This window comes from Lonchura striata, chromosome 3, assembly GCF_046129695.1.
Source record: "Lonchura striata isolate bLonStr1 chromosome 3, bLonStr1.mat, whole genome shotgun sequence".
In the NCBI taxonomy this organism is placed as follows: Eukaryota; Metazoa; Chordata; class Aves; order Passeriformes; family Estrildidae; genus Lonchura; species Lonchura striata.
Genome location: NC_134605.1, coordinates 98,695,816 through 98,709,846, shown reverse-complemented (window position 1 = coordinate 98,709,846; position 14,031 = coordinate 98,695,816). Strand labels below are relative to the sequence as shown.

General features: G+C 41.6%; 2 protein-coding genes across 9 annotated transcripts in view; one reads left to right on the top strand and one right to left on the bottom strand.

The window, feature by feature from the left end:
- Window positions 1-45: 45 nt before the first annotated feature.
- ITGB1BP1 (integrin subunit beta 1 binding protein 1) lies at window positions 46-9,140 on the top strand. 3 transcript variants are annotated; one of them, XM_021525437.3, is made up of 7 exons: window positions 46-119; window positions 1,930-2,030; window positions 2,966-3,044; window positions 3,746-3,882; window positions 5,073-5,165; window positions 7,966-8,115; window positions 8,783-9,140. In XM_021525437.3, the coding sequence occupies exons 2-7, from the start codon at window positions 1,959-1,961 to the stop codon at window positions 8,852-8,854; spliced, it is 603 nt and encodes a 200-aa protein (XP_021381112.2). In that variant the 5' UTR covers window positions 46-119; window positions 1,930-1,958; the 3' UTR covers window positions 8,855-9,140. The 3 variants fall into 3 exon arrangements, with proteins under 3 accessions (XP_021381112.2, XP_021381115.2, XP_021381114.2); XM_021525440.3 differs by lacking the exons at window positions 46-119; window positions 1,930-2,030; window positions 2,966-3,044 and having other exon boundaries at window positions 3,794-3,882; window positions 5,077-5,165; XM_021525439.3 differs by lacking the exons at window positions 46-119; window positions 1,930-2,030; window positions 2,966-3,044 and having other exon boundaries at window positions 3,796-3,882; window positions 5,101-5,165.
- Window positions 9,141-9,419: 279 nt separating this feature from the next.
- Window positions 9,420-14,031, bottom strand: part of ASAP2 (ArfGAP with SH3 domain, ankyrin repeat and PH domain 2) — an 82,836-nt gene continuing 78,224 nt past the window's right edge. For all 6 annotated transcript variants that reach the window (XM_021525431.2, XM_077782418.1, XM_021525433.2 and 3 more), the window contains 2 exons: window positions 13,644-13,766; window positions 9,420-12,054 (listed from right to left, as the gene is read on the bottom strand). In XM_021525431.2, coding sequence (XP_021381106.2) covers window positions 11,980-12,054; window positions 13,644-13,766 — 198 coding nt within the window. In that variant the 3' untranslated portion in view covers window positions 9,420-11,979. The remainder of the gene's footprint in view (window positions 12,055-13,643; window positions 13,767-14,031) is intronic.

Below are 14,031 nucleotides of genomic sequence, written 5' to 3'. Positions count from 1 at the left end.
GACGGCGGGAACGGAGCGGGAGCGGAACGGGAGCGGAACGGGAGCGGAACGGGAGCGGAACGGCGGGAGCGGAGCGGGAGCGGAGCGGGAGCGGGAGCCGGCGGGGCCCGGCGCGCCCGGTGAGCAGCGGCCACATCGCTCCGTCACTTGCCGTGTTATCGGCCGGGGCCGCAGGGAGGAGCGGGGAGCGAACAACGCCGGGATGCGGTGCTGCCCTGCCCGGCTTCCCGGGCCGGCCCCTGCACCCGCAGGGGCGGAGGTGCTCCGCGGCAAGCCCGGGAGCTGCCGAGGGCCCGTGTAATGCAGCGGCTCGCCCGTGGAGCAGCGGGCGCGGAGCCGCCCCGGGGGCCGCTGCGGAGGCACAGAGGCGCTCCTCGAGCGGCCACAGGCACCGGCACATCCCACCGTGCGGGAGAGCCGGTACATCACATCCCGCCGTGCGGGAGCTCCGGCACATCACATCCCGCCGTGCGGGAGCTCCGGCACATCACATCCCGCCGTGCGGGAGCTCCGGCACATCCCGCCGTGCGGGAGCGCCGGCACATCACATCCCGCCGTGCGGGAGCGCCGGCACATCACATCCCGCCGTGCGGGAGCTCCGGCACATCCCGCCGTGCGGGAGCTCCGGCACATCCCGCCGTGCGGGAGCTCCGGCACATCCCGCCGTGCGGGAGCTCCGGCACATCACATCCCGCCGTGCGGGAGCTCCGGCACATCACATCCCGCCGTGCGGGATCGCCGGCACATCCCGCCGTGCGGGAGCTCCGGCACATCCCGCCGTGCGGGAGCTCCGGCACATCCCGCCGTGCGGGAGCTCCGGCACATCCCGCCGTGCGGGAGCTCCGGCACATCCCGCCGTGCGGGAGCTCCGGCACTTCCATGCGGGCAGCTGGGGCGGCCGGGGCTCGGGGCTGCACCTGACACCGCCCTGCCCCGCGCACTGCCGGTGGCCGAGAGTGGCTTTTAGTCCTGCAGGGACCCAATGTCCGCTTAGTGACAGAACAGGGGCGGCCTGCGGACTCTGACCCATCACGGCATCGCACGTCTAAGCTCTGCCTTGTGCTTCTTTCATTATTTTCTGCAGTGTGAGCCGTCTTCTGTAGGTTGTCATAATCCATTGTCCTCTTTCTTCCATCTGCTCAAAGTTTCTGAAGTTTTGTAATGAAAATAATTCGTCTCTGAAGCTGAGAAATAGGGAACCAGCATCCTGTTGCTTGACACTGGCCAGCCAAAGTTGAAGTGAAGCAAGGTATTAGTAAGGCAGGCACAGGAAGTAGGGTTCTGGAATCCTCTCAGAATTCCCAGGAACTCAGTTCTAATGCAGTAAATGTACCACGCATTTTGCTTAATTTTCAGGAATATGTTAAGTGGTAGTGGCTGCTTCTATGGGTATTCCAGTCAGTAGTTCTTAAGGAGTAGGCTGGGGCTGGGATTCAGGGTTTTTTGTGGGTTTTTTTGTTTGGTTATGGAGGGAGGAGTGTTTAGTTGGGCTGTGTGGCATTTTGCTTTTTGTTTTGTTTTACTGGAAACATGGTCATTGGAGCAGGGAATGTGTTGTCTGCACTTTACAGGACACTTAGATTGTACTCACAAATAAAAATCACCTAATACATTTAGGTGGGAGTAAATTTTAAATTTTGCATTGTTTCTAAATCTATCTATGCATTAGAAACTGACCTTTGCAACACTGTGTAAACTACGTAGTAGCCTTTTTTGACAATTCAGAAGGAAAGGGAAGTTTTAGCAGAGAGCCTGAGGAACTTTCCCCAGTCAAACATGAAGAGCCCCAGAGTAAAATTCCTACCTCCTTTCACAGAGCCCTGTGCAAGTTTTCACCTTTGGTCCCCTTTGGACACAGTCACTGGTATTTGCCTAGACCTCCTTCCTTTGATGATATGTCAGGCTTTAATTTTTATTTTTTCTACTTAGAAGATCTTCTTTGATCCAATTATGAAAAAATGTTTAGAAAAGGAAAAAAGCGACACAGCAGCAGCAGCTCACAAAGTAGTGAAATCAGCACTAAAAGCAAGGTAAGCTGTTGGATATGGTGTTTATTCTTTGTAGAGCACTTGGGTTTGTTACAAGTTAACAGTTCAGTGGTTCTCTTGTACTGATGTGACTTCTGTAAAATGCCATGTTCCACAAAGAGAACTTTCTACTTCCGTTCCTCAGATTGTGTTATGGAAGTTGAAGATACCTATCAATCATAAAGCCCATGTATTCTGAGATGAATACTCAGTCACTTCCATGGTGAATTACACAAACACAAGATTTTCTTGCAGTGCATAGAAAGGTTTGAAGGAAAAATTAGTACATTTGTTCTTAAATTTTGCCTTTAAGGACAGTGTCTGGTGCTAGGTACCAAGAATGAGTTTTCTTCAGTACTTTTTGGTTTCTCAGTATCTCTAAAAGCAGTCTTAATTTTGAATAATGTGTTTGTTTTGTCTGATCGGTTTTAGAATGATCAGTTGAATATTCTGGATTTCCCAAGATGCTGTTTCTTTTCCCCTGCACTACTATGGTATTTCAAGTATTGGTGACAAGTATGCAGCTATCAATTTCTTCATGTAAAATTGCAGTACCAGAAAGATTTGAACATAACCCTAAGGTTTATTTTTCCTTTTTCTCTGGACATATCTTAAAGTTCATTTTCTGTTCTTCTGTCATTTCCTTCTTTCAAAACTTCTCAAGGGTTCCTAATGAACTTTTATCAGTCCAATCTGCACTGAAGCAGAAAAATATCTTCAAGAAAGAAACAGGTGGTACTGTTTTTTCCTCCCCATTTTCCAGTGCTGCTGAAGTAACTAGAACATAAACTGTAGGTTTTTGTTTGTAGTGTTTTTTTGGTTTTTTTTTTTTGTTTGTTTGTTTTTTTTTTTTTTTTAAGAGTTGAGGCAGGACATCTAGAAGTGAATTGTTAACACATTCTCAGTACCTTTCTGATGATGAGTATTTTTTTCCTTAGTCTGTAGATTCCAGTCTTGGGGGACTTTCCAGGTCTAGTACTGTGGCCAGCCTTGATACAGACTCCACAAAAAGTTCAGGTATGTAGTCAGAGCTTGAGCAGGTATGGATAGAGCAGGATTAACTTCCTGTCTTTGTATAAAACAGCAGAAAATGGAAAAGTTTAAGATAGGTATTTTCAGTAATAATGAGTGAATCTGTTCGGTAGCCTGGTGATTAATGCAGGCACAGCACTAGACCTCTAAGTGTTATTAATGATTCATCTAGGATTAAGTCACTGTTTTCAAAGTAAAGTGTCTGAGGAAGAAGAACTTAGTTGTGCTACCAGTCAATTGCCAGCACAAATTGTGTATAGCTTTTCAAATGGCTGTTTTCTGCTTTTCTAAGTTTACATTTGCACCAAAATAATGGAAATAAGATTTGATTTTACTTGTATTTAGTCACCAGTGTATCACTGTTGGACCAAACAGTTAATTTGAAACAAATAGACCTCAAAAAGTAGAACCAGCTTTTTATGTTTTCTGATTCAAGATTGTTAACTCCAGATATGAATTGGCATAAACAGTGCTGTGTCATGGATGCATATGAAACTGTTGCCTTCACCAAGGGTCTGTTCTAAATCAACCCAGTACAGTTCATTAAAGAGTTAATATACTGTGATAAGTGTTTGATGAAAGTCTGCAAAATTAGGGAATTTATTATGTTAGCCCTGTCAGCAGTAATTAGAATAGCATTACAGTTCTGGAAGTCTTCAGAATGGTTTTGTTTTACTTTGTTGCAGGACAAAGCAATAGTAATTCTGATACGTGTGCAGAATTCAGAGTTAAATATGTTGGTGCCATTGAAAAATTGAAATACAATGAGAGCAAAAGTCTTGAAGGACCACTGGACTTGATAAATTACATAGATGTTGCACAGGTAAGTGGGTTACAAAAGGCAATACCAACAAAGTCAAAACATCTTAAATTTAGGTGTGGGTTTTTTTTTTTTTTATTTATCCTGTGGTTTGACATCTGTAAATTTTAGATTTACTTGAAGAATGTGGCATACTTAACTATTAACCTATTAATCTCAAAAGCCATCACAGTTCTATAATTTTAAGTGACTGGAGAAGATGCACCCAGAGAACCATTCTGCAGAAGGAGGCTCAGAGCCAAGGCCCTTTTCATGTGTACTTATTGAACAAGTCCCAGCTGAAAGCTGTTACATTGCCTCCAACAGGATTAGGATTAGTATCCCGGAAGGAATATCTCCCCAGATTCTTCAATATTGTAGAAGTTTTCCCATAGAGGAAGATGTCAAGTTTCTGCAAGTTTCGTCACTTATGAACCTGTGACCAAAGAACCTGAATAATATTTGGGTCATCCTTGCCAAACTTACTTGCTTGTACTTACTTTTGTACTGAAAGCCATAACTGGTTGTTCTCACTAGGTAGCTGATTATATATTTTTAAAAGCACAGAATGTCTGTTTATCATGCAGCAACTTGCCATTTCTGCATATGTGCTAAACTGTTTTTGCAGCCAAACAGTGAAGGTGCTGCCAGTGGAACATGGATCACCTTGGCTCAGTGCAGCATGATAGGCCATGCATGATTTTTCAGCCAACCTGATTTGACCACAGGGCCAACTCTCCCCTGAAATGATAAATTCCTTTCTGGAACCATGTGATATTTAGAGTAGAACAGAGCAAAATGGAATGGAGTGTTTCTTCTGGAAGGGACCCATGGTGATCATCAGTCCAAACTGCCTGACCACTTCAGGGCTGACAAACAGTTAAATGTCTTTTAAAGGGCATTGTCTAAGTGCCTCTTAAACACTTGACAGGTTTGGGGCCTGACAACCACCTTTCTAGGAAGCCTGTTCAAGTGTCTGGTCACCCTGTCAGTAAAGAAATGCCTCCTAATGTCCAGTCTAATGTCCAGTCTCCCCTGAATATATTTCACATTAAGCAACTGGGCGAGTGCTGGGCAGAGCAGGATCTGAGCAGGGTTTGTGGTGGTCCTGACCCAGTGGACCCAAGTACACAAAAATATGTTTTCTGTTATGTATCTTCACTGTTCATGTTCCTCTGTCTGCACTAAAGGCTTTTGTTTGTTTCCCTCCAAAGCAAGATGGAAAGTTACCTTTTGTTCCAGGTGAAGAGGAGTTTATTATGGGAGTTTCCAAATATGGCATTAAAGTTTCCACATCTGATCAGTATGTAAGTGCACCCAAGTTGTCTTTCTGATGAGAGTTGAAAAGTGCTTTCATTTCTTTCTCTGGTAGATGATCTGTGTGACCAAAATGTCATTTCTGGCTTTAAGCAAAAGTGAAACAAACGAGTTCTCCCAGCAGCACTGCTTCATGTCATATCTCCACAGGCTGTGTTTTCCTGGATTTATGACAAAAAGCTGTTCCTTGTGAGATAGAACACCATACAAAAGGCAAGCAAGTCTTTGGTAATACTCTTTGGGTGCCATTATATAATGAGGGAAAATAGTGTGACTGTGGTGGCCAAAACCATCGGTTCCTCAGCCCAAGTTAGTAAGGCAGTTCCCTTTGGTGTTTCTGTGAAAAGGATGGGGTTTTTCTAAGAATACCTGAGTTTCCCAACTCTTTTAAGTTCCATCCTTGCACTCCTAATCCAAGAATTAGAGTTCACTCTAGCATTAAAGCCTCATGATTCCACTTTATCGATCAAGCCTACTTTTTGTTTGCATAATTTCCTACATGTAGTTTATTTTGCTACTTCAGGTAGCTTCTTTGCTAAAATTAAAAATTCAGTCTCTTCCCCAGGGCCCTCCAGTTGCCTTTGTTTAGCTTTGTGTTTTAGCCATGTGGTTTCCTTCTTGTTGCCCTCAGAGCCCCAGATACCATAAATACTTGGCCTTATGAAGCCTTGACCCATCAACAGCCCAGTGATGCCTGTCCATGAAAGCCTCAAGTATGAGCACAGAGAATACCATTGCTTAATAGTTGAATGCTCTGAAGAGAGCCAAAAAGTTTCCTTTGGTCCCTTCAGAAAATAAAACACTTGTTAGTAATACCTGGGAGGAAGGGTAGTACTTGTTATTCAGACTTTGAATTCTTTTGAATTCTGTTTTTGTTCTCCTAAATTCTTAATTCTCAAAAACATAGGTTACACTATTATTTAAATTCCTTTGTGCTTTGATAAAGATCACATAGTTAATTTAAGACTTTCATCCATCATTTTTCTGTCTTCAAGCTGCAAGCACGCACAAGCAGATGAAGCCTTTTGTGGTTAAGCTAGCTTACACTGACAATTTATTGCACTGCATTGTTCCCCAAATTCTGGCTTTTTGCATCTGTGTCACCGTAGGCATTTGTCCTTCAGTGTGTTACTTCACCAAATTCTTTTCAGAGTTCCAAGATACTGAAAGGATGGGAAGAAATTAATTTACAAGGAGACTGTACTCAAAAGAATTCTATCATCCCTCTTTTCGTGATAATCCACATACATATTAGCACTGTAGCAAATTCCAGGCAAGCAATCCTTGAGAGTTACTAGTAATTTGGTGAACAGTCTTGGCATCTTTCTTACAGAGATGGGAGGATGGATGCAGTAAGTTCCAGGCAGGTTCCAGCTGCCCTGAGTGTGGTGTGATATTGCTGATGGCGAGAGCAATGTGAGCAATGAGCTGAGTGAGCTTCAGGATGGAGATGTTTTTCAGGAGGGTGACCTTAGGGCTGTGGTGGAGGTCTTTCCCTCCAGGGTTCCAAGGCAGGCAGGAAGCTCACTGCCCATTTTTACAGCTTCTGTATCAAAGTGGGCATTTCTTTAGACCCTTCAGCTGACAAAAACAGGTGTTTGATGCCATGAACACAGAGCTGTCTAGAATTTCTAAGACCCTGGAGATGGTATGACTGGAATAGACTAGATGAATATGATCAGAGGGCAGGATGGCTGGAGAAGAAAGGCTTTGTGTAGGGTGCAACTGCAGAGACTTTATACTGGGTGTCTTCTACCAATCCTCTCTGGAATGTCCAAAATCAGAAGTGTTGTGACTACAGTGGAAATCCTGCAGTTCTGATGGAGAGTAGAATTCTGCCAGATGAGATCTGTAGAAGAGTCAGGACACATCTTGTGGTTTAGGTCACAAACAGCCTGGCTACAGCCACATGGCTATTGCCCCCCAAAGCAACTGACCTTGTCTATACTGTCTTCTGGGAACAGTTTCCTGTGTGTATCCTTCCCAAGACTGAGACGGGATTGTCTGGAAAAATACTGGGAAAGTAAGAAGTTGTTTTAAGTTCCCTCTGTGCCAGAAGGACAGTGTCCCACCTGGCACAGAGCCTCAGTGAGGATTGGTGGGAAGTGAATGTGCGCTTCCAGATTATGGCCAGGAATGTCACCATAGAATCATGGGAGGGGCTGAGTTGGAAGGGATCTGAAAGATCCTCTGGTTCCGTCCCCCTGCCTTGGGCAGGGACACCTCCCACTAGAGCCAGTTGCTCAAAGTCACCTCTAACCTGACCTCAAACACTTCCAGGGACTGGGCGTCCACAGCTTCTCTGAGCAATGTGTTCCAGTGCCTCACCACTCCCACAGTAAAGAATTTCTTACCTTAAATTCAATAACCTACTATAAACCTACTCTTTCAGTTTAAAGCCATTCAAATCCCCTTTTTGTTGTGACATGCCCCTGTAAAAAGTCCCTTTCCTGCTCTCTAGCAGACCCCCTTCAGGTACTGGAAGGTGCCCTAATGTCTCCCCAAGAGCTTTCTCTTCTCCCAGCTGAACAACTCTCTCAGCTTGTCTTCACAGTCCACATAGGAATACACTTCTAAACTAGAAGCAAAAGTTAAAGCTAAACTTGTGCTTAACCACCACTTTTTAAAATCAAGACTAAATTCTCAAGTAAAAAAAAAAAATTACTAAGGAAAACTTTTCTCCTTTAAATAAATCTAAAGTATTTTTTCATAAGTAAGAACAAAAACGTGGAAAACTGAAATATCTGTTGTACTGTTCCAGAGTAACTTTTATTTGCTGTGTGCTTTCAGGATGTGTTACATAGGCATGCTCTCTATTTGATTGTAAGGATGGTGTGCTATGATGATGGTCTGGGAGCAGGAAAAAGTTTACTGGCTTTGAAGACAACAGATGCAGCCTCTGAAGAATGCAGCCTTTGGGTATATCAGTGCAATAGTTTGGTAAGAGTTTATGCTTGCCGTATTTAAATTAGGTAAAGGGAGATTCTAAAACCCAAGGCTCTTGTGAAGGCTTTTTGGCAGGAGGATTGCTTAATTAAAAAGGTATAAATGTGTGCTGGCTGAGGAGGGGACAACAGCTGTCTATATTGGATCAGCTTTGAGAAAAACACCTACATTCCTAAATATGCCAGTGACTGTACTCACCTGAGAAAGCTCTGTCCAGTCTAAAGGGTGCTGTGGCAACACCTATGGACAATCTCAACTTGTATTTCCAAAGACAAAAACCTCTTAATATATGGAGCAGGAAGGAATGGAGCAACAATTCTGGTAATAGAGCATGCAACCATATTTGTAATAAGGAAGGTGATTTCTTATGAGTACGAGAATTCATTGTCAGGATGCTCTGATGACACAGACCCTTGGCTGGCAGCACTGGAGGAACACAAAAAATGAGGTTCTAAATGCTGGTGCTGTGCTCTGCTGACAGCCAGCAATTCTGAGTTTGCTCAAAAGAGCTCATGTAAGACAGTTTTTACATATCATTGCAGGCCAGACAGATGAAATCCGGTCTCACAAAGCAAAATGAAGGACACATTCTTCTTTAAATGAGTTTTGAGAAGTTTAGAATTCTTCAGAAAGTGTTAATGTGTGTGTTTGGGTTTTTTAGGAACAAGCACAAAACATTTGCAAAGTGTTGTCTACAGCCTTTGATTCAGTTTTAATGTCGGAGAAGTCCTGATTTCCCTCGGCAGCAGTGCTCGTGTGGAGGCACCGGGGCTCCTCGTGGCACCACGGACAGCTGGGAGCCACACAGTCCTAGGAAAGGCTTACTGTGCGAACAAGAGCCACACAGCCTTGCACATGGTACTCTGGCATTCCCCAAACGTGACTTGAAGATTGCATCTTCAGTTTCCGGGACATTACAGAATTTTATATTTAACACAGTTTCCCTTTTTCCTAAATAATGTTTTCTATGTTAATGTCAATATTGCAGAAATGTAAAATAAAACTGACACTTGCTTCTACCTCGTTGTCTGAAAAACAATTTGTAAATACTGACTTTGATTCTGCTTAAGCCAGACACCAGAAGAAAACGAAAGCACAGTGGTAAGAGGGAGTTATTTGGTTCTTTACCCCTTTAATTTAATCTCAGGTGTGCCATCTACAGTTTTTCTGTTCAGCTGAAGTTCATAAGAAATACATTTTTTCCTCAAGTGATACTTGTTTGTATTTGTCATTTTTATACATTAAAAAGAACAGTATTGTGTAAGCAATACAAGGGAACAGAAGAGAAGCAGAAAAAGTGATTTTAAAAGTAGTTTTATTTTTCCAGACATTTGACTGGTTAACAAGAGTAAAATTTATTAATCATGCTCTAATTATAAATCACTGCATCCAGGACATTGAAAATAAGAGTTGATTTTAGGTTATACAATATATACAGTTGCTCTGCAACTAAACAAAATAAAAACAACTGAATTGAATATTATACATCTCATAGCATTCTAAGCTGCATTTTAAGTGTCACTTGCTCCTTTTTAAACAGTTAACACAGCAACCTAATAGTCTGTCTATTAACAGGTTTTTTGAATCAGATTTGAAAAGCTGTATGAAATATGCCAAAATTTTGGACTTAAAATTCTTAATTTTATATTATAAATAGATATCTACAGGCTCTAGAATTTCATTTTTCTCTGCCAGAGGAGAAAACTTTGAGAAATGCAGAAAATCAAGGGATAAATTTTGCTTAGCTGCTCTTCATTGGTCTTTGGGATTTTACCTGTCTGCACTGTTAGTGCTATTAAGTTGTAGTCCACAAGTTTCCTGGAATTTAAGTGACCAGTAAACAAAGTTGTGATGTTTTACTCTATGCCTCTTCTAGCAGAACTCAAGGGAAATTTGTATTATTTTTTAATGTTACGAATTGTTACATACACTATAAGATTCTGTGTTAAAAATACTGTACATTAGGAGATCTGTGCAAAATAATATGCCCATTTACTCTCTAGACTCTATCAGGGATAGAAACATACAAAATAGTGTTGCAAACTGAACATATCAGTAAGTGAATAAAACTGTAGTGCTAAACTATTACTCTATCATTTTACTTGGAACTTTGAAAATACAGACTAATTTGCTTCAACTTGCAATAAAAATATCTTGAAACATTCCAGTTTGTTCCCCATTTATACTGCAGCAACAGCATCTAGGAAGTGAAAGTTACACATCTACGTGGCTGTACCCACACGCCCGAGAGGCATCAACCAGCGGTACCATTCAGGAAGGGTGATACAGGGTGAAATCAGTGTTGCTCTTCCAGCATTTTCACAACGTGGTTTTTCTCCAAGTGAGCACAGATGTGGTAGTTGTGGCCTGTTTTCCATTCCTTCCAATATGAAATGGCCAATTTAAGCACCATTTGCCAGAAATCCAAAGCTCTCTTGATAAATCTAGAGATACAATGTTCACATAACGTGATCAAAGCCAATGTGACCTAGACATTGATTTTCTGTATCCTATGCCTCAGTTGTTTCCTGTAGCATAAGCAAAACCTGGTACAATTGCACAATATACAACATCAAAATTATGTCAGATCCGTATTGGTGTTTTAAATTCCATCAACCAACTGGGAACTATCCATGGCCTAGCTTTTGTACACAAATCAGCAAAACAAGTTTAACAACAGTGTAGCTACCATATATGTGAGTATTCTATATAAATACAGAGTGAGTTGGCAAACTATCATCGTTTGCAAGGTAGTGGCACACAAATTTCATAAACCAGAACATAACGTAGTGAACTTGTGAGGTGTCAGGTATCTCATTGACCAAGGACAACATGTTCCACAAAATATGTTCTCTCTGTGAACACATTGCTGGATGATTTAAAGAAAATTCAAGAATTTAAAAACAAAGTCTTAATGCTATAATGAGACAAATGTAAGAAATGTTCTGCAATCCATCATCATAATTAAGCACAGTTCAGGAAGTGCAGTTTTCAAATTCTTGAGTTAATATAGTAACTCATTAATATTGCCATAGTTTAGTTAACCAGCAGTAGTCACATTAAATGACCAAATGGATGTAACATACATAAAGAACATTTAAAAAACAGGTTCTACACACATGCAGCATAGAAAAACAAAACAGTCTCAAGCTCACAAAATTAGAACTAGAAAGTTCAACAACTAACACAGATTTCAGGTAACTTTAAACAAATATCTACATCCATTCTGAAAGAAAGAAGTTTCTCCTGTGGTAAACTGAAGTACTTTTTCACTTTCACCTGGCCAAAGACACATAATTAAAATAATTTCTTCTGCAACTGTTGGCATCCTTGATGACAGCCAGTATGGCAAGCTACTGAATGAGTCCATTTCAGAACTACACAGCAGCTTACATGTTTTGGTTCCAACACTTCAAATGGTATCAAGAACTGGATAAGTTCACTGCCCTGGTAGATGCATACACAATTTATTCAACTGGGGAAGCAACACTGAACTGTTGTACTGTCACGTTACAAAAGGGAGAATAAAATTACAGTGAATTGATCAACAAGAACATTCATAATGTGATATTCAGACATGTGGATTTTGATTGTTAAAGCTTTTCAGTTCACCTTGAAAAATACAGGAAGAGTTGTTTGTTTTTAAAAGTGTAAACTGCTTATGAGAAGTTTTCACGTAGAAAAAAGTTTAAAAGTCCCAAAACCAGAACAATGGCAATAAAAAAGTAAGCTACAGTACCTAGGACTTGGGCAGTGCTCTGGCAAGGTGGCTATGTAAAGGTAGGTGAAATGGAATAGAACAAAACTTATTTCTGTGACTGCTGGAAATGAGAAATGTCTCCACTTATCAGTAGCAATCTAGTCAACAATAAAGTGCACAAATGATACAGGGAAAGCTCCTTTCCGACTGGGATCTCCATCAATATGACCAATCTGAAAGAGTCCAGATATTTTTCAAGTTAAATCTCAAAATGACATTTCAGTATCACCAAGATGAATACCAGTGACCTTCCTGCCTGTAGTACAAGCCTCCCACCAAATCTTTTCTGTGGTAGTGCTACTTTTCTTCCACCAGTAGGAAAATTCAGTCCTACAGGGTGCATGCTTATCAGCTGTAGGTTGGGTTTTTGTCAAATGCAAAAGTTTTATCCAGTTATTTGAATATACAACATCTCACTGCAGTACTGCTGCATAATTCCAGTGCAATCTGTAATGCCTGGCAGCCCACATTTGGCCTATGCTGAGGTGCTTCTTTAACCAAGACTGTGAGGCAAAAGGATAGTTCAACCTTCAACAGTTTCAGGTTTTTAACAGGTTTTTAACCTGTTTCTGTTTATACAGCTTATTGTCAATTTAGATGCAAATTGTTCACTAGCTAACACATTAAGGCAACTGTTTTCATGCACAATAATTTTCCAAGATTTTGCTTTAGCCAATAAGATTCTGGAATGTAAAAACTTGAGATGGTTTCCCAGCTCACACAGACTCAGTCCTAGTCATCTGAAGACTGAGGACAATACAAAGCTCTCCTCTGGTGCTGTCCTGGGTGACTTTAGGATGTTATATAGTATTATATAGTATTTGTATCCCCATCCATCTGTTTAGCCCAGAAATAAGTTCTGCACCTTTAAAACTAGATCTGAGAGCTAAGGGAGGCAGAAGGAGAATCGGTGGAGTGTCTGAGGAACTGTATTCAAATCACAAAGATGAGAGCTTCAGCTCTCTCTCGCTGCGTGTTGTCTGCAGCACAGACAGCGAGAAGGACAGAGCTCTCCTTTGCTTCCAGTTAGTTTTTAGCCCACTGAGGCAGACAAGTTTCCTGGACTGTAGCTGCTCTTTTTCCTGGAACTGTTCAGCCCTGCTTTGAACCAAAAACCAGAAATACACCAGGAGCTCACGTCTAGGGCCCGGTACACGGCATTTACAACGCAGGAGGGACTGATAAGAGACTGAGCAAGCCGAGCTACACCCCACAAAAAGGACCCTCTCTGAATTCACCATCTCTTCAGAACATCAAGAGGTTCCATTGTTTAATACTATTCATTTTTTCATGTCTGTGAGTACTTTGCTTGTTATATCAACCACTTTTTTCACTTTTCTCAAAGGAGGTTTATCTCCCAAACAGGTAGGGGGAAGAGCCACTGAATTCTGCCCTTTAGAGGACATGCCTTTGGAAGTTCCCTTCCAAATTTGTCCCAAACCAGGACAGACACCCACTACATAGCACCTGTAATAGCAGATTCTTAAAATGCTGACACTCCGCCAAAATTTTTCTGGATCACACAGACCATGTTCCCTGTGTATTGTGAACCCTACTAATCAGATTTCTTTTTTAAATTTTTTTTTTCCTTCTAAAAGCTTGTCTGAAGTTTGACTTTTGAAATTTCATCTCTGGTTGCCATGAGATGAAACTTTTCTTGTTATTTTGGTAACTCAGCAGGGATCTTCTGCAGTGAGTGTCAACCTCTAAGATTTAATTACTTTCTTTCAAAGTGTGTTGACAGAAAATGCAAAATACTCACCCACCACTCCTGATCTTCTTCACCATCAACTACAATAATATCTCCCTCTGCAAAAGTTAGCTCATCTGGGTTATCTGCTACACAGTTGTATATTGCTTTTACTCTCTTGGGTTTAGTTTTTGACTGAAATGAAAAAAAAGAAAACAAACCTGAAGGTAAATAATACATCAAAGAAGAAACAAAGTAGACTTGGAGTTTTTTAAAGAAAGTTTCAGAACTGCTTCCAGCTGCTGTTTTTCATAGGTTAGAGTTCAGCTATATATTTTATGCTGGGTGCTCATGCTTCAGGCTGAATCTGGCACCACCCAAAGCTTTTTGGAACCACTGTGCCAATAATATAGGCCATGTTTCCCTTAGAAATTCTGCATTTTGGCTCACCCAAACCTAC